Genomic DNA, 23387 nt, shown 5'->3' on the forward strand with positions numbered 1-23387 from the left:
TAAATACCTTTTTGCAGTTTCCAGCCGTCAAATACAGAAAAGGTGTATGGTAGAGAGTTCATGGACATGTAACAAGAACGGGCGTATAGCTAAAAAACTTAAATAACACAACCGAAATATTGATTTACGCCGAAACAAGACTAAAATAAAATATCAGAGTTTGGAATACATCTACAGTTTTCTTCTCTACACTTCTTAACAACTACATCGTTGAACGATCACACCGCGTTATTTACAACCTGACTTCATCTATGTCTTCCTCAGTTGATATTTCCCAAAGTCAGATGCAGCAAACGTCACCCTGTTTTGACGTTCAGGAATTTAGATGCAGATCGCAGGGCAGCAATGACTCGTTTGACGATTTCCTCCCTGCCATTGACGTGATGTCATTTTGCACTCAACTATCAAAGCAGCATAGCGAGAAAAGAAGAGTTCGATTCGCTCTCATTCCTGCTGTGTTCGGAGTAGACGGGAGCTCTCCTCCTCAGGTGTCAAGCTGGGGATATAAACCTGTTGTGTTTCCTAACAGTAAGGAAAATTCTTCCAAAAGAAGGCGTGTTGACGCAGCAAAGATCAATCGAAGGGACGAACGGAGACACGACGAGAGTAGTCAGAGATGGGGCTACTCTTCTCCTGCCTTTCATTGCAGATCAGCACCCCCTCAACTGTACAAGCTGAAAAACTCACTGAACAAACTTGAACAAAACCCGAGAGCGCACTGCGTCGTTCCAGGTATGAATATCCAGCAGGCGATTCTGTTTGAAAGGTCTTTAAGCACCAAGTTTCTTTCCAGTAATGAGGAAACTAGGAAACACAACAACACTCCTATTGACCATTTAGAAGCAGCGACGTCACAAGTGTCTTTGAAAAAGAACGTCTCCATGGCTGATTTAAGAGCTAGTCTACAAACATGTCAAGGCGGAAAAGAAGGAAAGAGCAGGCTTAACCAGTATGTATTGCACAAAACCAACAAGACTGTCACTGCCAAAGAGAATATGGAGACCAACAGGCCAGCGGCTAAATGCCCACTGTGTGTCGCAGAACTTGGTCAGGAATATAAAAAGGATTTTGTTGTTCAAGCAAAAAAGATTGACATTAAACTGCCGTGCTTGGACACTAGTCAAGAAATATGAACCCAAACGGGCATGCAGGCGTTGTTTGCCTGGCTTTAAGGACCTTAAGATTGAGGGTTTCCTCTTAAACCGCAAACCGCAAACGTCGGCGCAGCCAGCGGTTTACAGCACGGAGTTCGTCGTATGTACGTATTGACGGTTACTTTTTACCTATCTATCATGGGATAATCGCAGGAAAGCAAGATGGCGACTGCACGGAGGATAGTATGGATGCATGCACTAATGTGGTTGGTAATTCTTGTAATCTCGCAACTGAATCAAACAAACCTCTCACTCATCGAGATAACTCTTTAATGAACGAAAATTTGACGTTTGAACGGGGTTTTATAGTTTTAAAACTAGCGAAAAACTCTGCCGTAATTCAGTTAAGTGGCAAGTGGGTGGCAAGATCGGAGTCACGTGACTTTTAGAGGGAAACGAGGAAAACCTTGTTGCTCTTACGGTTCATGCGCATGTCAAAGTGTTTGCGAACTTTTCTCGTTTGTTGTACATCGCACCGTAGTTATAAAATCTATGTTTTAATTTTCAGTGCCTTCATGATCTCCATAGTGGTGATCAAACACCTAGTTCACTTATCCTTATGCGTCCCATCTCTTGTAAATGCGAGAATGCGTGACAGGTTACCGGCGATTCAGTTGTCATGGTTGCCATGTAACACAATCAACAGAGACTTTTCGAGTTCTCGTAGAATAAACAAAGTTAGACCACATCCTGAGTCAGACATGATCTCTAGAGAGCATACGATTGGTAGTGACGTTTCATTATTTCTTTTCGGGTCATACTCAATGCTTCCTTTTCGAGAGAAATTGCTGTATAATTAATTTTAATTATCTATAAATATATACTTTATACTTCTAATTTCTTATTTATCCGGTGTCAGGTACTTGAAACATGTGACACGGAAAATAGTTTTTTATATAGCTTTCTGTCAAATAAACATGTTTTAAATGCATTCTTTTAGTTCATTCAGTGGAATACAAGTATTTTAACATACTGTCAGCTTATAGTACTTGTCGTTGTTGCGGCATGCGCAATTAGAACTTAGTTACTGTTGCTATGATCAACGCCTCTATAAACGATGAAGGTATGTCTTTGTAATGCAAAGTGTACGTTTATCTTGCGTTTTGCTTTTTCTTGCTCTCCATCATGAAAATTAAAAATTACAGTATAATACTGGTTGCTAACGGACACTTTTCCTTAAAGGACCGCTTTAGTAGTGAAGCATAAACCTGTTGGAGGTCAATATTGCCAGCATCCCAATTAACCCGAATTAAGCGCTAGCGATTGAATTGCCTCGTATTGTTCTTCGTTGAGCGTTCTTAAACCAAGAAAACGTTAATCCAGACAAAACACTGACGCCAAGCTTTTAATTTTCCATTTAAAGCCTTTCCAGAACCTTTTTAGCCCGATTGCAATTTAAGCGCGGGATTTTGTGAGCATTTATCCTCTTAACAAGATTAAATGCGAATGAGATGTTTACTTAAGCGAAATTAATGTACGTAATTAGCACGACATGAGTTCAATTATTTTTAGTACAAATTCTCCTCGCATCCTTTTAGACAATAAAGAAAGGGAGTCTGCTTTTGTTATGCAGATGACTGCGGGTATTTTTATTTCATTTGTACTTTCAATTTTCCATATTAAGGGATGCTTTTTAATGGAAACACAGCTTCTAGGAGCAATTTATTAACATGTTCTTGGTATCTACATAGCCAGTGCATTCTGACGTTGAAGTTGACGTTGAAGTTGTTTTGCCGCCTTTGAAGACCATCTGACGTTTTGAGCTTCGTTTGTTTGCTCAAAGTAAATTTCCTTGAAGTTTTGACTTCGTAATTAACCGCTGCAGATGATTTTATCAACTCCTCCAATTTGGAATGAAATTGTATGTGGATCAAAGGATGTATTTGTCTGGACCCTAGTGTGGGAGAAAACAATATGTTACTGCGCGGATAGAAAAGACTAGATTAATTGGAGGGTGACAATTATGTGTTGGCTATAAAGAAGAGGAAGTCAATATCAGTAGAATTTTGCACGACTGAAGTAAATCATTCGCCGCTGCTATCTATTAAAACATTATTGAGCGCAATACAATTGCTCAATACATGTAACAAGCGTGGAGCTACAAACAGACTTTGGCTGGATAAGTTGTCTGTCGAACCAGTTTACACACTCTAAGTAAAATGCATAAGTCAAGTGAAACAAGCAAGAAGTTATTGAATCTTAAAGTCGGAACAAGTCAACTGTCTTCTCAGAGGAAAAGAATGAAACAGCTAAGCAAAAGTCTTGGTGATTTGCCCAACCTTAAAAGAGAAATCGACGACAGGCTTAAAGGAAAACTACCAAAGTCAATCCCTCGTTGGAGAGAAACTCGTCGACTTGGTGAAACCAAAATACCACTTGAAATTGACGAAATGGAAACTTACTTAGTCACCAGAGATTGTTTATGCGTTTTACAGCCAAAGATCAAGGTTGACGATTCAAGTTTCGAGGACAGAGAGTCTTATTCACCGCCACTTTCACATGAGGTTCAAAGATTAAGGGATATTGTAAGGGAAAACACGAAATCTGCGAACTTCAACTCGATGAGGCAAAAAACGTTGAAAGTCGACGATATTGTGCACACGGCATCGAAGTTAGAAGCCGAGTATCTTAAACGAACGAAATCTCCTGTTTACTTAGGCAAATGCGCCCACAGAGCTCCGTATGGTAATCGCTGTGTTTGTGAAGGGATCAGTTGTAATTCTGAAAAGCCAAAGTCCAGTTCAAGGCTTAAAACAAGAACGTTAGTTGTTAAAATCCCGGGAATTTCAGACAATTTGAACGATTATAATTGTAAAGGCGGGCCAGGTGCGAGATCAAATTTTTCATATCGACATAAAAGGTGAATGAACTTGTTTTCGAAGTCACCACAATTAAATAAATTAAGCGAATGTGATTTAAGTAGAGCACGCACAAGATAAAATAAAGCCTAGATGAATTAAAATAAGTTTCCTTTGGAGACGGAGTTATCAAATTTATAGGAATTGTCGGGCAATAGAAAGTTTTTTTGTTAGGTTTATCGCTGTATTCAATTTGATTGCATGGTCTTTAGTTTGCGGAACTGACAAATTGAAGCTGCATTTCCTGATAAAACAAACGAGATCCACAGAGATTATAAGAGATGCATGCCATATTTTTAATTTGAAGTAAAATTATACACGAGGAAACTTAGCAGGACAAATAGACAAACGATTAAATGCTATTATCCACACACAACCCAAAGATTTCACATCATATAGTTTCCAGGACAACTGTGACGGGAAACAAAACAGTTACCCCGTCTTTGTCGATGGTAGAAATTCAAATTATCCTGCGGAAATTAATAATTTAGATTAATTTTCTACATCATTTGTCACCTAGCCTAACTGTGTTTCATTGTTAATAACGGTAAACACATGAGAGCTTTCTTTTCTTTCTTTTTTTTTTCTTTTTTATTTTTATGGTTTGCTTTTACTATAATTTCGTTCCAGGATCAAAGTCGTTTCAATGAATGAAATTAAACAGCCGGAAAAAAATGCTTGGTGTAAGTCTGCACTCAATGAACACTCGTTAGTATACAATTTATATATAAATTTTTCAAAATACGTCAAATTTTAACTGACATTATATTGAAGGTATGCCAAATTCGCGAAAAATCAATTCACCAAGTCTAGGTAGTCAACAAGTTACGCAACATTAAACTAACCAAACGAACTATCATTCAACGTCAAAATACAAAACCTCTAATCTAGAAAAAGTTATAACCTTTTCTTTTCCTGTACAAAACTTTGTATTTTGCTGAAACTTATGAAAATTAAAAATTGTCGTATTACATGTATTGTTTACGGCGTGCAGCTGACACCACAAAACAGAATGGAATGAGTGGGAAATATCGCAGTTAACACGGTCCGCAGGCTTGAACGAGATTTGAACCCATGACCGCTGCGATATCGGGGCAGTGGGGACTTAACGCAGCCACGACGGCAGCGCCAACGAAAACGTCACTTGAAAATATGAGTTCGTGTTAATTGCACTACTTTGCGCTTATTCCAATGCGTCCAACTTCTACAATGTGGCCGAACTATCCAGTAACAGAACTAGTGGGAACGGTCTTCAAGTTAGCACAGAGAATGAAAATTTACTGTCATGTTCTCAAGCTCTCCATAAACCTTGAATTTGGGCATTTCACGTTATTGTTTGGCCGAAGATGGCGACGAAATGTATGAAAATTTGTAATGCACGTGCACAGCATTGTTTAGCTCATTAAGCCTTTTCTTTATCGACGTTTTCGTTGCCGTCGCTGTCGTGTTTGCGTAAAGTCCCTAGTATCGGAGCGGTGCTCCACCAACTTCGATATGCCCTGTCATTTATTCATTCTTTCACGCGCGGTTCAAATATATGCATGTCAGAAATTTTACTTCCAAAAACAGAACAAGTCGAGAGTTGAGTTTTGATTGAGTACGAGTTAATAAAGCATATTTAAAAGTCAGTGGTTCAGGGCAAAGCGCAGTATATTTACAGTATAAGGCTTTCAAAATGCTGATTTTACCACACAGCTTATATCCCAGGAAGTTATAACTTGAACTAATTTGCGCCTGGAAGGATGGAAAAATTAATAAGTAGAAAAGAAGAAACTATGAAACAGGCACAGTTAAACAAAAAAAGGCTGACTTGATTACATGTCGTCACTCACCGACCAGAAGAACTTATACGAAGCATTCTACTTACGTACTTCTACATCCGAATACTTACAAATGATTTAAATGATATAACTACTCTAAGTGGATCTCCTATGTTATAAATATGTTATATCTTATATGTTATAGCTTTTAATTTAAACTGTGCGTGACATCAACGCTCTATGAGGAGCCACTTGTACTAGAATAAAATTTAGAGAAAGGACCTTCCTCTTCCTTCGCATTTTTCGTCCTTTTGCCCCTATTTTGGCGTCGTTCCAACTCCACCCTGAAGATCCCTTGGTATAGTAATAGATTTTCGAACATTCACAATTATTCCACAAGGCAAAATATGAGGCTATCCCTACCAAACGTTAACCAAAATTTTGGGAAAAGGACCTTCCTTTTTACTGGCGCAGAAATTTTTAATTAACTCCCTTTAAACATTGTGAAGAGTGAAAACATTCAAACGTTCTACCGCCGAGCAAGACATTTCCTTTTATCTTAACTTTGATATTTTATTACTATTTTAGGCTTTGAATGTGATTTTGCTTTGTATTTTTAGGCTTTATATTGTAGTTCTAATATTCTAGTAATATATATATATTTTAAGCATTTTAAATGTAATAGTTCATGAAAATTCTTGATGTAAATTTTTTTTAAGATACAGGACCTCTATGGAGACCAGTCTTAGAGCTGAATGGGCTACCCTGTGTAAATAAAGTTTTATTTACTTACTGATTGACTGACTGACTGACTGACTGACTTACTGACTGGCTGACTGACTGACTGATTGACTGACTGACTGACTGACTGACTGACTTACTGACTGACTGACTGACTTACTGACTGACTTACTCACTCACTAATGAAGGAGTGGATATATCCAAGCGAACTTCCAAAGTCCATTTCAGAGTTTCTTTCTTGAGGGTCACCCAACAGTTTACTCCAGTGGAAATCTGAAGTTCGGTAGGACTGGAAACTAATTCCTTTCGTTTTCTTGGCGGCGGTCATATTTCATTGAAAATGGAAAAAAATTCAGCTAGAATTTTTGTAAAGCCAACAAAGGCTTGTAAATTTGGGGAATGACATTTCATTAGATTAGAAAAAATTGATAAATAAAACAAAAAAAAAACAACAAAAAAAACAAAAACCGCAACAAAAAAACGGCGTTTCGACATCACTCTCTTCTTCAGGAGCTAGTTTAATTGTACCCTGAAGAAGGCAGTAATGTCGAAACGTTTTTCTTATTTATTTATTTATTTTTTCACGTTCCAGCGCCCACTTTATTTATCATTCCTTTCTTATATAGTCAGTTTATACATTTTTATCAACTTATCAATAAGATTCCATTCCGTAAAACTTTCCGAAACTTAAAATATTCAGCTTAAGGATCCGATCAGATCAAAGTGAAATAACTTACTTTAAAAGTCCACAAAACTTTCTGGGAACACAGAAGGCAGCATTTCAAGTATTTTGCTTAAGGGTTCTCCTTGGGTTCCTCTTGTTTTTTGCAAGCTTTATGTGTATATTGCAACAAACAGTTAACTTATCCTCTAAGCAGTACTTTCCCTTTTAAAGGATAATGGGTACGCACCCCCCCCCCCCCCCAAACAAGTGACGAACGCTACTCCTGTAGTTTAGGCAATTTCACAGAAAGGTGCAATCTGATCCCACATTTAGGGAATTCAGATTTACAAAAGTACATTTTGCATCGTCATACTTTTACCTTTAGTCTGATTATCCGTTCGATGTATTTTATGCATTTCTTTTTGTAGGTTAATTAGGTAATAGTTAGTTACGCAAGACCCCTCAAGTATGTAATGCTTTTATTCTCATCGTGTTTAAATAAAAGATCTTACTTACTTACGAATTAGATTTTGCCATCTAATTCGTACGCATAAAGTACTGACAGGTCTCTAGAGATGCGGTCGACTTTTGTTTCTAGTCTTGGGACAGAGCTCTGTTCATAGAGATCTCCGTCTCGTTTTTGGTATCCTAGCATGCGTCTCTTCAGTATGTTTCGTTTAATCACGTTTTTATCCGAACCGCTTCTTTTTTAGAATATTAGCATATACATTGTAGAGAGAAGCTGGATGTTGATAATTGGCTTCCCTCTCCTCCTTAATTGCAGTACAGATATTAACTATTCAGTGCGGTGCACTTAGGAACTGACGGAACCAAGCTAAAGTTCCAGGCGAACGTACAAGAAATGAGCGTCGAAATTGATATAGAAAATTTCCCCAACTTGTCATCGGTTTTCGAAGAAATTGAAAGGAAATGGGAGAGTGCAAAATTCACCACTCAAACGCCCGAGGCAGCAAAAAGCTGTATCGAGGAAAGAACACCAATATTCTCCATAAACACTGCAATTGAACCAGCGACAAGAAAGAAGGAAGAACGAAAAACAAGATCTTCTACCATGACTGAACCAAGGCCACCACAATACCATAACCAGAAACGCCGAGCCAGTACTCCGATCGGTGGCCACACGCTGAGGATAGCAGAGGCTCGAATGCGTATCCAGAGCACGCCACCTTTTCCAGTGATTGATCGAGCCAAGTTACAAGCTGACACTAGATTGACCGAGGCAGCCAACAAACTTAGTGACGAGGAATTGGCGTTGTTGTATGAGGACATTCTCAAGCCGTTGGATTTCTTTGGTATGCTACATGAAAGAAGAAAGTGGTTGTAACTTTGAAAGGAACAGCGAACGTTCCAGAAAATGCGGTAAAATATAACATTGAATGTTATCGTTGCTCCTATGAAAATATTTTGCAATTTTTTGCGTTAAGCTATTGAGAACTGATTCAAAATTTTTGATAACAATTATTGTTAAGCATGTGTGAGGACGGAGTCATGTTATGTGTGTACTTCAACATGAAAACTCTACTCTTCAATTCTCTTTAATATGTATTTTGCTTCGGTAGAAATTTATATTTGTGTATGTTTTTTACGTGGGTTAAATTTTATTTGTTCAAGTATTCTTATTTTATGTGGGATAGTGTTCTCTGACCAATTATCACGCTAACAAATTACTTTGCCTGGTTATACGGAGAAAATTGTCCAGGGTTGGAGGGTCGGCCGAGCCAACTTTTGATCCATTTCCTTGCAAAACACTGCGAACTGTTTATATGACACATTCAAAGTTGTTTCAGGTTACCCGGCTAGCGGAGACAACTTTTCCTTCAAATAACCACTTTGGTTCAGTAACCGGACCAACTCTTTGCATGCCTAGGGTTTAAAAAACGAATAGTGCCTAAAATTACTACACATCAGGGCTGAGTTGCTCGAAGCATGGTTAGCACTAACCATTGGTTAAGAGGTATTAAAACCTATAGGTTGTCATGGTGTTTAACCCGGGTTAGCGCTAACCATGCTTCGAGCAACTGGGCCCAGGAAGATAAATTTCAACTAATAGCAACCACAGTTAGTGTATTAAAGAAAGAAAACCAAAGGAAAGAGAGATATTAAAGTTATCAATAGTTAGGCAGGGCCAACGAATAATTAAATACAGTCGAACCTGTATATAACGGCCACCCTCGGGACTTGAGTAACTGGCCGCTTAATACAGGTGGCCGCTTAATACAGGATCACTAAAAATACTCACTGGGCGTGGTCTAATGTCAATTTTAATGGCGTATCATATACAAAAACATTTCATGCAAGGAAACAATAGGACAATCAACACTCTTTCAAGAGATCAATACTTTAAACAAAGTTCAGTGCCATGTAACATTGTGTAAAAGTACTATACAATAAATTGTCCTCTACTCTCCTACGGTATACAGTGCTCTATTTCTATGACTTACAGTTCACAACAAAATATCTCATTCCGTCATTTCATAGTTGTTACGCTCAATGGTCAATGTCACATGGCTGAAGAACAAGTTAATTAAAGAGGAATGTGTTGCTAAAGAGTGAAGCATATTCAAAACAAACCTTTTTTTAGCGTTTGTGATATGGTACTGTACTTCAGCACATTGCGGATATCTGAAAAGCGTTAACTATATTAAACGGCCGAGTATTAGCTTACAGTAGCTTTGCACATGTTATTTCTTTATAGTGATGCTGGATCGCATTTTAAACTCAATAAAATACCGCATAAAATAACATATGGCTTAGTTTCCATTCAACGGTGACCGCTAAATACAGGTAAAAATAACAAAGAAAGACAAACATAGGACTGCTACAGGGTGGCCGCGGCCGCTTAATAGAGGTGGCCGCCTAATACAGGTAACAAATACAGCGTTTGTATGAGCAAACAATCGGGACTTTAAAAACTGGCCGCTTAATAGAGGGTGGCCGCTTAATACAGGGCCGTTATATACAGGTTCGACTGTAGGATCAACCGGGTAATTTTTCTTTTATGAATGCTCAGTAAATGTTGGCCCGGCCAGGCCAATATTTCTCCATAAAAATAAGCCCAGAGACGATTCGGACCGCTGTTCGGTTGGCGCAAACGATATGACCTTGAGTTGCATGTGGTTGTAAACGTGGACTGTTTTCTATGACCTTTCCCTCGGACCTTTTCTTTTTTGGTCCTTTTTTTGGTGGCTCTACATAATTCTAGGAAGTACATTACGAAAAATTACGTCACCATTCGATAGGAAGAGTTTTACAAAAAAAAAAAATGTGATCGGGATCGGTTATTTTTCGGTGTTCTCGAACGTGCCTTTGCGTTCGGTGGTGATGCAATAGCCAAACAGGATTTTTTAAAACGACTTACTGTTTAATTTACAATATACTGTGTTTATTGATTCGAGTAGAGTGCTTGTAAAATAGCTAGCTAGCAGAAATACATGGTATAATAACAAAAAATGTTTTAGCGTTTTTAAAAACGTTCTGCGCCATTGTAAACTACTGACGTTGAAACAAACGGCCTCTTGCTTTATTTCTTTGTATCGGCTAATAAGTAGATTAATTTCTCGTTGTTGCAAACCTCATTAATACCTTAAAACGTAAATGATCAATTTTCTCTTAATACTGCTAATTGGTAAATCAACTGCCGAGTAACTCAATAGCATCGTTAATTAGTTGTGCTTTGAATCTTTCGTTACACTAAATGGCTAATTTTCCCTTTACTGTAGCTAATTAGTACATTAACCACCACCACTATTGACACCGCCTGGTGCACTCGCTTTACTATCCCTAAGAAAAATAATTGAATGCTCGTAGTCGACAAGGATCTGGGAAAATAAGGTTTGAAACAGCGCTCACACGGACTAATGAGAATTTATCTGTTCACCTTCAGCTATTTTGGATTCAAATAAACCAAAATCTGGGTTAATTGGGGGGGGGGGGGGGGGGGGACAAATAAGCTTACTGAAAATTGCATTCAATGTACATTCCTCATACGTTGTTTTTTACGGCAATGTAGATTATGAGAGAGGACAATACCTTCCTTTTTTTCAGGGAAGTGTTTTTTTTACTTTGACGTATGATGCGTTGGTTTTGCTGTAGATTTTCAACCTGATAATTTTCACACAAGACAAGTTCCCCCCCCCTCCCTTCCCATTTTGTCGGTAAAGTTATACTAAGCAGTAACGACTGCCTTGTTTTATCATGAACTGAGTTGGTGAGGTAATTTGGCCACCGTAAAGAGATCTGAAGAGATTCGAACGCTGACGGTTCCAGCGCTAGCCCTTCATCGGTTGCTTTTATCAATTCGCTCTGACGAACGGCTGGTGTTCCAAACGTCAAATTACCTCGTCTCCAAATTACCTCAACTCAGTTGATAAAACCAAATATTCGGTGTCACTCCACTACTGACCCAGCACCGCAGTCCCCCCCCCCCCCCCCCCCCCGCATACTGAGTAGTATATCATCGTCCTGTTAGAAAATGTGTCAATGCTTTGATAATGTGTGTAAACATAGCCACAAAATTTCCTCGGTATTTCGTTACCGGATTCCATTTGCTATGATGTCCTTTGATTCAGATTCTAAATAGAGGGCTAAATTTTCACGGATTTTAGGAAATTTTGAAAGTAGTTCCCATTGGTTTATATGAAACTTCCGTTGGCTGCCGAGGACTTTCAAGGATTCCCGAAAAAGATCCAAAGATGACTCAGCTGTAAGCGTGTTGAAGAAACTTGTCTCGTAAGAAGGCAAGGCTTCACGTAAATATCCAACAGTTCATCCGCTTGGAAGTGCAGTCTGTTATCTGTTGATGAGTGCAAAGCTGTGTCCTCCACCACACCCAATCACACAAGAATCTACAAGCACCACGCCTGGTTTGTGCACATTAATTTCATCTCCAGTCCCACAGATTCCGTGCTCATTCCAACCCCAAGTCATAATAGAACCACAGCCTGGCCAATACAAAACAATTTAAAAATTGTTGAGAATGGACAAAACTAAACATCATTTCATTTTTACGATCATATTTTTATGTCGGAAAACAATTGTTGTTTTAAATCAGTTTTATAAACTAACGCAGCCAAAAACTAACCTAACAAGGCCATGTTATGTTCAGCACCACAAACTACCTACAAAAGGAAAGAATATATTGGAGTAAGGCATTCATGAAAAAACTTAATGTTTTGGTTGGTAGGTCTATTGGTCAGTCGGTCGGGCGGTCACTCAGTGAGTCTGTCAGTCAGTCATTCAGACAGTCAGTCAGCCAGCTAGCCAGCCAGCCAGCCAGCCAGCCAGCCAGCTTACTAAAAGGATTGGCAGCCAGCCAACCCTTTTAGTAAGCCAGTCAAGACTTAGTTTTGCGGCTTTGCAGTTTTCCTGGATCTGGCACAAGTCTGCTAAATACGCAGTATTTTTTTTCATCATTTTGCCAGAAAGCAACCCAGCAAGACAATGTAGCCCACAGAAATTTTTCTTGCGTTATTATTTAGGAAAGGTTGGTGGCAATTTTCTTCTGAAGTGTAACTTTGATTTCCAAAACTACTCGTCTTCCAGCTGGTTTTCTATGATTGTCTGTATACATGGTCCATTCTGACTAAGAAAGAAGTAACTTCCTTTGAGGACATAATGAATCAGGCATTATTGAATAATAGGTACATTGCCAGCCAAGGTAAATCATGCTTTCTTTCATGATTGTGGGATAATCAAAGCAGGAGATTTAGTCTTCAGTGATTGTGCTTGTGCTTGTGATTATGCCAACTCTTTTGCTCAAATGGGGGAGGTCAGTGCCATGTTCAATGACTGGCGTCTTACTATTAAAATGAACCCTCTTTGCGAGTTTTACCCTTACAATAAGCCCGGTTGATTGGAAGAAAAATATTTACTTGCTTGCCTTCAGTGTCAAGTTTAACATGAGATTAAGAGCTAAATTCTAACCTGAGCCTCTCCTCTCCTCATCCTCCGCCCTCCGCTTAGGAAGGCCTGATACTCAGGCCAGAGCTTTTCAATATAAAGTTTTAAATAACAAAGTGTTCACAAACCCTAAACTTTATAAATTTAAAACCGTGGAATTACCGTTATACACATTTTATGGAATTGATGATGAATGCCACGAGCAGTTGCTGGTTTTGTGTAAAGTCACCAACGCCTTTGAAAAGAGGTTTTATCCTGGTTAGCACTCCATTGCATTGAAGTGCGTGAAATGTCTGCCATGGATATAGTGTTTGGTAAATTGGACTTGGATGAGGACTGCACTGTAATCAGTTACATTCTTTTGTTAACAAAATCTGCAGTTGTATATTAATTATCATTACTTCTTTCTTTATTTTTCCTCTCTCTTTTTTTGTTGGTGTATGGCACTGTTGTTATTGTAAATAAAGGTTTTAAAGGAAAAAAAGTTTGATTGTTTGTCGGTGTGTTGGTTCATATCAATCAATAAACTAAATGAGTCCTCCATTTACCTGTTTAGCACCTCTGACATGCGAGATCTCTGTTGGCTCACTGCAAAATCCTTGCTTCACCACATCATCACCCAGCCCTAACTGACCATAATCTGCACGGCCCCAACAAAAGACCTTAACTTCCTCTATTGACATAAACGTTACAAGCATTTTAAAAATGATGGATCAATATAACAGATTAACTACAGACAAGTATATTTAGTTCCAAACTGGGACCAAATAGTTAGCCGTACAAATATTAGTAGAGAAAAATTTTAAGCAGAGGTTGAAAAAAATTAAGAACACAATAAATCTATGGATGTCAAGAGGATTATCAATTCACGGCAAAGTAAATATTATTAAAACACTTTTATTCCCAACAATGATCTATCCTAGTTCGGTATTATGTACTCCTTTCGAAGTCATAAAAGAATTCAACAGTTCGGTTTTTCGATTTTTGTGGAACGGTAACGACAAGGTTATTAGACTCTCAACTTATGCACCTTATGACCAAGGTGGCCTCAAAATGCTAGATTATGAAAGTATGGTTAAAGCTTTAAGGCTAAGCTGGTTAAAACGATTAGTTGACCCAGATTACTCTGGATTTTGAAAGTCACATCTTGATCATCTTTTGGTATACGAAGGGGGGTTATTTTTAATTCAGTGCAATTATGATATCAACCGATTAACAATCTCAGCGACCTTTTATCGATAACTTTTGGAGTGGTGGTCAAAATTAAGAGAAGTCGAGGACCCCGAATATACATATAAGTATATTTTATGGAACAACAGGGATATAAAGATTGACGGTAAGAGTGTCTTTTATAAACATTTTTTGATAACAATATCATATACACAAATCATCTGCTTTATGATATGACAAATATTGAATCCTTCAATGTTGTCAAAGTTACAGGATTAAAGAACTCTAATTTTTTAGTATGGACCAGTCTAAGGCAATCAGTTCCATTGAAACTGCGCTTTCACATGCCCGACGTAGAAAATATCTTTGATTTAGAAAATTTTAAGTGCCGTGACTATTATCACTATCTTATAAAGCAAAAATACGAAAAACCAAATAAATGGGCTAAGTTGAGAGAGGAATTCGATCTAGAGGATAAGCAACTTTCGGAGGCATTTGTGATGCCACTGAGAGCCGCAAATGAACCTTATCTACGTTCCTTTCAATATAAAGTATTAAATTCAATTCTATACACAAATGAATTACTTTGTTTGCTAATCGGTCGCTCATTCAGTTATTTGGCCAGTCATGCAGTGCAGGGTTGTCACAAAGTTTTGAATCTGTAGGTGGCCTTATTATTGGCATTAGGAGTCTGATGTTGCCATCTTTTTACCTAAAGAATCAGACAAATAGCCCAGCAGAGTAGCTGGCCAAGATCACGAAGTAGATGGTAATTTTCACCAGCACCGGCTACTTTTGACAACCCTGTCAGTGGGTCTGTCAGTCATTCAGTCATTCACAGTCGTTAGGCCAGTAAATTGGTCGGTCGGTCAGTCGGACAGTCAGTCAGTTTATACATCAGTCAGTCTGGAAATCTATGTAACAGATGATCAGCCTGTCAGTCACTAACTCAATCAGTCAGTCAGTCATTCATTTGTTGGTTCAGTAAGTCATTCGGTCAGCAGTATGTCAGTCATTCAATCAAGGAGGAAAAACTGATGTTCAAACCTGTGATGGCCAGGATGTGACTCCAGCCTGTCACAAGCTGAGTGACATGTAAACCAGACACCAATCCTCCAATTTGCTGTGGTGTGTCAAACACCTGTAAATCCTGCTCTGTTGACATGCTTTCTGGAGGCCTCCCACACTGTCCATGCTGATTTGATCCCCAGCAGAAAACTTGCCCTGCAGCTGTTAATGCCGCAGTATGATGGGATCCAGAGACTACTTGTATGATCTTTTGAGGAGACTTTGGAAACCTGACTGTAGACAAAGGAATATGACATCTTGTAATCAACTTGCACTGTGCTGCACTCTTATATGTTGAGTCCTCAATAGATATTTTATTTAGCGGTAATCTGTCAGATGGTCTGTGGCATTAACTGCTGAGTTATGTTAAGTTGCAACCTACTTTGTTGTGATTTTCAATTTAATGTTGATTTAAAGTTCCTAATACATCCATGTAGCCATCTACTTAGGTTAACTTTGGTTCCTTCTTCAAAAGTTATTGAATCTCCTGTACGCTAACATTTTAACCACTTGCATTTGGCATAAGGAATGCATGTTCAAAGATCTTAGACTTCACATGTGGACATGGTTGTTTAATAAATACAAAATGTTAAAGAAAATGTAGCTAGTAACTCCAGGCCTCCAAAGGAGACAATGTCCTTCACATTGTTACTTACTGATTATATTTAGTTAGTTCTTGGAGAATGACTTAACTGTAAAAATAAATGCTAAAAGCGAACAAGGTTTTGACTGTTCAATGGTCATTTTCAAGTTCAGAGTTCAGAATAACTTAGACATTAACAATAATTATTGTATACATGTGGACATGCTAAGTTATCCTAAATGCTGAACTTAAAAATGACTGTTGAACAGTTTGCTTTTTATGTTTATTTTTAGAGTTAAATTTATATATTTAGTTACTAAGAGTAGAGCATAATAAAGTCTAACCTTGTTGAGGGCTTGAATAATTGTTTCCTGTTTTCCCTAAGCCAAGCTGTCCTTTCTTATTGGCTCCCCAACACCACACTGAACCATCAGCTTACAAAAGTGATATACAAGGGAAGAATTAGTACGAAGAAAATGCCATCATTGCTTCACCATCAGTAATCATTTTGAGGAATGTGATGATTATAATCCTGTAGATATTATTTCTAAGATATAAAAGAGTGTAAATGTACAACATAATTCTTATGAATTTTGTCCTTCCAACTCAACAACTGACACTTTACTAGAGTGGCGTATTACTTTGAAAGTAAAATCCTTCTAAAATAGGGTTCAAATTTTCAGGCCTAAGGACCCCCCTACCCATTGTTTCACCGCTATTAGTATTTGGAGTATTTACTCAGTTGCAGCTCTACGCTGAAAACCATTTGGGGCAGAGAGGGCAGTGTAGAACTGGGACAATATAACTATGCTGTTGTTAATAATAGTGTTGAAAAAATTCAACCTTTTTGCTGAAAATAACTTTGCTTGAGTAATTGAAGTCAGAGAAGGGAGTTTTTTTTCATGGGTTATTTCTTGAAAACCAAGTGTAAATCAGTAAAAAAAAAAAAATCTGTTTAGTGTTTTCATGGCCACATGCAATAATTCAGGTACTTCTGAGCAAAACTGACCCAAAAAGTCACTTAGCATGTTTTTGCACTGATACCTTCAACTGGAAAAAGGATGAATGCATGAAATGTCAAGTGCTATATTATTATAAAGTCCCATCAGCTGACAACTCTCCTACATGCACACTGTAAGTGTGCAGCTAACCATGGTCATAATGATGTCACATAATTTAATTTACAAGAAATTCAACTGCTTACCTAAAGCTACCACAGAATGTCTCAGTCCTGCTGCAACACTAATGACTTGCTGATTTGCAAACTCCTACTGAAAGACAATACAAAATTAATATATTTAACAACTGCTCAATGATAGTTTTCTATACTCTTATACACAATAAAATGATGTCATAAAAAGTTCCAGATGCAAGTGGAACCATGAGCCACAGATGAGTGGTTTCACTGCCAAGTTTTGAACATTTTATGGCATCATTTTATGGTCTTTAAGAGTATAGACCATAGAAAACTGCTGTTGATTTATTTGTTACCATAACATGGAAAAAGTACGAGCAGAATGGCTTTATTTTCTGTTGAGAAAGCGAGCTCGAGTGCATTACACTTGACTTCATTTCTGTTGTCTGTATTCTTATAGGCAAATTAGCTATTAAATTATTGACTGCAGTTATTGTAAAAATTTGTATGAAACATGTAACTGCCAGTATTAATAAATAATTCAAATGTCTAGAGCTATATGTAAATTGTTCATTAGGTATTAGTGTACACATCATTGGCAAGATGAAGCAGTAACCATCTGCTTGTTATAAAACATGATGATAAAATAATATAAATATAAAATCTACCTGACACAACATTGGTCTTGTAATGTTACCACCATGTTTTCCTATGCCCAACTGTCCAAATGCATTAGATCCCCAGACATAAAGACCAGCATCTGAAAAACACACCTGAATGGGTAAGATAGGAACTGGAATTTACCTTGAAGAAACCTTCACAGCTTCCTAACTAACTGATCAAGGAAACACACTCCTCAACCTCATTCCTAGGATTTTACTGGGTTTTATACTCCACTATTGGTCTGTATAAGTTACACATATATTTGCTATCCTGAAGAGTGTGGTTTTTAATAGAGCCATGTTTTTGGTCTGGAATTGGGACAGGATTTTGCTATTTTAACCTGAAATACCCCACTACAAAGACACGAGATGACTGCATGGGGATGGGTACCAGTAGTTATCATTTGCTTGAAAGATGCAGAAATTCAAATGTGATCATACAAACAATAGAAACTATGCCAGGCTTTATTCCAAGCATAAGAAAGTAAACTAACCAAATAACAGCCACTGAAAGATATTGAGCCACACATATTGAAAAGACATAATAGTTTATATTGAAAGGTATAATGTAGATACATCAGTTGCAAGCTTGACACTTTGTCTTGTTTATACTGAAACTTTATACCAGACTTGGTTGAGTTGCTTATAATAAGGCAAAATGTCACTGTATTTGTAGAAAATGGTCTGGGTTTTTAATCTCATATTACTGAATGATAATTGACATACTCTAATGTCCCTAGTCTTGGGCTGTTGTAGCGTATGGTTTGCAAAGTGAACCTTAACAGTATTGATCTAATAGTTATTTGCATGCTGATTTCAGATCATTTTTAAACGAAATAAATAAAAAAAAAAATAGAAGTAACCAAAATATATAATTCTATAGTATCTAGGATTTGACTAACAATTTAATCAGGAATGTTAAATAACTAGTTTTCAGAGACAGGTCAATCTTTTCAATTAATCCTCTTCCAAAGAAAAAGCTTGGTTGACATGCTCCATGCTTTTTGCACCGGGCAAAATCGTGTTCAAAGTTGACCACTTCGCCTGGCACTTAGCCTCTCTATTACACATTGGGATTTATTCCTAGATATGAAAATGGCAGGGAATATCACATTAAGTTGGTTTGGGCTTACGACTTAAATTAATATTAATGTCCAGTCCTCGCGTGGTGCAAGGATAAGTGCGCACCTGGCTAACACGTAGAAATACAACAATAAAGAGTAGAAAGATACAAATATCAATCTCCGCAAAAAACAAAAACGAACTGTCCAAAACAATAGGGTCAGAATTTGGTGAACTGAGAAGTTCTCACCCCAGCAAATGGCTGACACATTATTCCAGAGGTTCTATCTTTAGAGACGACTGATGAATTTGTATGCACCAGTACCAGGGTTGGAAACTTAAATTTCTCAGCACTCGCCCTCTGGGCGTCTAACGTTCAGATTGTACTCACCCGGATACGTTTTTCACTCGCCAAATACTCCCTCCCCCCCCCCCCCCCCCCCCAAAAAAAAAAAAAAATTAAATTAAATAAAGTACAGGAAACAATATTTGTTGTTGTTGTTGATAGTTTTTTTTTTGGTGTTTTAATTAGTTTACTGCAAGCTCTGTTTTAGCTTACTATTAGGTTACAAGTAATTTAGTTTTTCCAGAATCATTTCTTTGGCATCTCAGCATCTGATTCTGACACCGCCCTCGTCGTCATCTCTAACACCATCATCGTTTTTTTCAGTGAATACAACTTCCTCCTTGTCCTCCTCATCTTCTTGATCTCGTCTTCTCATAATCTCTAGCATCTGCCTTTTGAGGAGTTTCTTTCAAAACATTTTTGTTGTCAGTTTAAGATACTCCAGGAAAATATCTCCACATTTTCAAATCGAAAACACACAAGGAAAAACACTAGACCAGGAGAGTCGCCCTGCACTCAACAGTCGCCAATTCATAATTCAGTCCATTTCTATCGCCATCAGATATTGATCTCAGCGGCAAGGTTTATTTATGACCAGCAGTATACTGACTACCGAAGTGGGTACTTCATGTAATTATTACTTGAAGAGAAGCCATTTGTTTATTTACGAAGCAGAAAGTTTGCATGTATGTGCCAGGTTTCTAAAGCTTTCAGAAATTATGTGAAAAAGTACTTACGTTTAGATTACACTTTGTCAAAAACTTTCAGTTACAGTTTTATTTTCCTGAAGATAAAACTTCTCGCCAAACTGGGCGAGTAACTGCGATTTCCACTCACCCGATGGGCTTGACACTCACATTGGCAAGTGGGCGAGTGCTAACTTCCAATCCTGCAGTACTGCACAAATATTATAGACCTGACATTTTCTAATCAATTACAGACCGTACTACTAAATAATTATGACAGAGATCACTGTCTTCTTTCCTCTGAGGAGACTTCTTACTACTTTTAACTTAGTTTAAGCTACACTAAATTCAATAGACAATTTCCGATATACCTAAATTCTAGCTTGGCTATGAGGTTTGGGGGAATAAAACAACAGAAATTACATTGAGGTTCAGAGACCAATAATTGATTTCTTTTGTTTTATTCCCCCAAGCCTCATAGCAAAGCTAGAATATTAGTATATCAGGTCTATATATCATGGTCTATTTGATAGCTTTAGAAAATTTGGCTCAAGAAGTTAAGACTTCAAGTTTTATTCCAGACTAACTCATTAGTTTCTGAAAAGGTTACCAGAGATGGCCAAAGTGTGATTCCATCCACAAGATACTTGTTTTACTGGGGCAAGACCTTGAACATGGCACAACACAGCTCTGTCATCAGTATCTCCAAGGCCCAGCTGGCCTTTATTGTTCCAGCCACACATCAACAGATCTTGCGTTTCTATGACAGGTGAAAAAGAAACAAATGAGATCAACCGGTACTGACAAGTAGTCAAGAATGAGTAGGAAATTTGAAGGATAGTCTGAATTCAAGGATGTCAGTAGGTTTACGTCTGATAATTGATTATCCAGGTGAGAGTATAAAGGAATGCAGCTTGTAAATCATCTCAGTGTATTACTAGACTATGAATATTTTCTCTATTCACCATATAAACCTCCGGATACATACTGCTCTTAGTTATTACTACACCAATAAATGATTTTTGAGACCTGTTATAGCAGCTGTATGTCCTCCACCACCATTAATTAAGCTTATTTCCATATTTCCTAGAAGACGATCTTCACCGCAACTTTTAGGAAGCAAGACATCTTCCTTGTGACCTAAACACAGTTGTCCATGGCTATTTGCTCCCTAAAAACGAAAGGTAGAAAGGCAATCGTTCTTACGTGAAAAAAGGCAGCTTTTTAAATCAAATTGTTTTAGAACCTGAGAGTAACTTACCCACGAAAATAGTTGTTTGTGCTTGAATTTTCGTGGATTGTCGTCGGCCATCTTGATTTTTGTATTGATCGCTGGCTCAAGGCCAAACTTGACGCTGTGTTAGAGTTAACGGAGTATCCCTCAAGCTGGTCTCTTCCTTTGGTCATTAGGGGTTGCAACCGGTCAGTGTAAAATGCAGACTGCAGACTGCAGACTGCAGACTGGGGGTAAAATGCAGACTCGGGGTAAAATGCAGACTGAACACTGCAGACCAGGGGTAAAATGCAGACTTAATTAAATTAAATTTTGTTCTGTTGGGCAGGTTGTATCCCGGAAAGTATTCTTTCATTTTAAACCGTGAGAACTGTTTTCATTTTCTACGATTTTTTCGCAAGCGCTAAATTCCTTTCTCGTTATCCGCACAACAGAAATTTTTTCATATTTGAATTCTACATTTACTCAGCTTTCTATAGAGACAAAAATGAGCTCGATAGGACATATATTTACCGAGATACGAATTTTTGAGTTTTCTGTACTCGGTTTGTTTACAACGTAATTAATTCACGGCGGACGGTACATCCATCCGCGCACTTTAAAATTCACCGATATATTTCTATTTCAAATGCATTTTTTTTTTTCAAAACTAAACCATTTAAATATCTTATTGAGCGGTTTTTCTCTTTATTTCGAAGTGAATTCTTGGAGAAATAATTGGAAGAAGTAGGGCGCCGTTCCTAAAAGTCCCCGGGGGGGATACTCCCTTATAAGAGGCTAATGGGGATGTGCCGCTGGATGGGGTCGCATTATCACGACTGGATTGACTAGAATGGGGTTGCATTTTCAGTAGAGTTACTAGAATGGGGTCGCACATTTTCGGATTTTTGGGGTAAGAAAAAAAAATAAATAGAAAAAGACTTAGTTGGGATCGCGAAAATTACATTTTTCCAAAAAGTGACTAAGATGGGGTCTATAACTGGCCACAAAAAAAGACTATAATGGGGCAGAAGCTCTGAGAGGCCAGCGGCACATACCCAGCAAAACTGAACCCAAGTACCCCCCCGGGCAAAAGTCACGCAATGAAATCCTAAGTTCTTTTCGCAAGCCTCAAATTCCTTTTTCGCTAACAACGCTACATATATCTTTTTGGAATTCTACACTTACTTATTAGCTTTCTATACAGACCAAAATCACTTCGAGTGTTTTACAGTCAACCCAGGTCGCGCGTGAACGATATTTTTGAAATTTGAACGGAGTTTTGAAATTTACATGTCAGTTTTCAAAATCGCCAACGAGATTTCAGAGTTCCCGTATAAATTTCCCTAGCTTATGGACAGTATAAAGCTATGAATTTTTCTTTACATTGCAAAATTGAATATTTCAAGAATAACAATTGTTTCCCAAGTATTTTGAATCTTTTTTCGAGTTAATGCGTCTTTTTCGGAACGATTTCCAGAGAGATGTCCAACATTTCATTCACACGTCGGACATTACAGAGAGAAATTCGAAATTACTGTTCACGCGTGACCTGGATTGAATGTAACTTTAAAAAGATAGTCTTTATAATTTAGTCTGCATTTTACCCCGAGTCTGCATTTTACCCCCAGTCTGCAGTCTGCAGTCTGCAGTCTGCATTTTACACTGACCGGGGTTGCAACGGTTGCAACGTCTTACATGGACAGTCAAGAGGACAAAAGAACGAACAACAGAACAATGTTCCCAGCCTTGAAAAACAGCGCAGCTGCAGGTTATGAGAGTCAAGTGAAAATAAAGTTTTTGAAAGGAGCAGGTCTACTGTTTCCTTCGAGAGTTGTTTCTTTCCATTTCTCATTTAGTTTCTTTCTACTCCTTTCTTCGTTACCATTGTAAGAAAAAGAGTCGACTTGTAGCGAGCTATTCTGTTTCAATTTGAGGACCTTCTGTTATGTAATACTTGGACGACCTCTTCTCACTCAGAGCCCCTTATGCCAATGCAACAAGTACAATGACCAAAAATGGACAGTGACAGAGGCTCCTTCAGGAAAAAAAATAAAAAACAACGAATGGGACAAAAAGCAAGGCGTGGGGGAGCGGGAAGAACGAGAAAGCGGAATTGTTTTTGTTTTTTTGTTTTTAGTTCGTCCCCAGTGTTCTCCGCGCCCTTCACTTTCCATTCTCTTCAGTCTGCTATTTTTCGCCACTCGACCGTAAAGGGGCCTCTGTGCCACTACCGGCACATAACATGACCTGCCATGTGCAGAATTGAAATCAGTCCTGGGCAAGCCCCTGCAGGCATCGCATCTGAACTACACCTTAAATTCTTTATTATCGCAACCTGAAGGAGAAACACGACTGGGGACATA

At 38.1% G+C, this 23387-nt stretch overlaps 1 protein-coding gene across 2 annotated transcripts; it reads right to left on the reverse strand.

The window, feature by feature from the left end:
- Positions 1–11783: 11783 nt before the first annotated feature.
- On the reverse strand, positions 11784–21132 carry LOC146473040 (secretion-regulating guanine nucleotide exchange factor-like). Of its 2 annotated transcripts, XM_085118772.1 has the most exons (10): positions 21070–21132; positions 20838–20979; positions 20419–20568; positions 17721–17812; positions 17122–17185; positions 16262–16351; positions 15314–15568; positions 13645–13769; positions 12279–12315; positions 11784–12138 (listed from the first exon to the last, which is right to left on the reverse strand). In XM_085118772.1, exons 1-10 carry the CDS (start codon positions 21118–21120, stop codon positions 11987–11989), a joined length of 1158 nt encoding a protein of 385 aa, XP_084974898.1. In that variant the 5' UTR covers positions 21121–21132; the 3' UTR covers positions 11784–11986. The 2 variants fall into 2 exon arrangements, with proteins under 2 accessions (XP_084974898.1, XP_084974899.1); XM_085118773.1 differs by lacking the exons at positions 11784–12138; positions 12279–12315 and adding an exon at positions 12916–13437.
- Positions 21133–23387: the final 2255 nt, after the last annotated feature.

The sequence above is a fragment of the Pavona decussata genome, unplaced genomic scaffold (assembly GCF_977016875.1).
Source record: "Pavona decussata unplaced genomic scaffold, jaPavDecu1.1 SCAFFOLD_95, whole genome shotgun sequence".
NCBI lineage: Eukaryota > Metazoa > Cnidaria > Anthozoa > Scleractinia > Agariciidae > Pavona > Pavona decussata.

Excerpts from the sequence above, each read along its gene's own strand:
- LOC146473040 (XM_085118772.1), bottom strand. The coding sequence starts at position 21,120 with ATGGCCGACGACAATCCACGAAAATTCAAGCACAAACAACTATTTTCG. Across the intron at positions 16,352-17,121 it reads ACATTCTGTGGTAGCTTTAG|CTGATGGTTCAGTGTGGTGT; the intron begins GTAAGCAGTTGA and ends CACTTTTGTAAG. Across the intron at positions 13,770-15,313 it reads TCACATCCTGGCCATCACAG|AGGAAGTTAAGGTCTTTTGT; the intron begins GTTTGAACATCA and ends TTATGTCAATAG.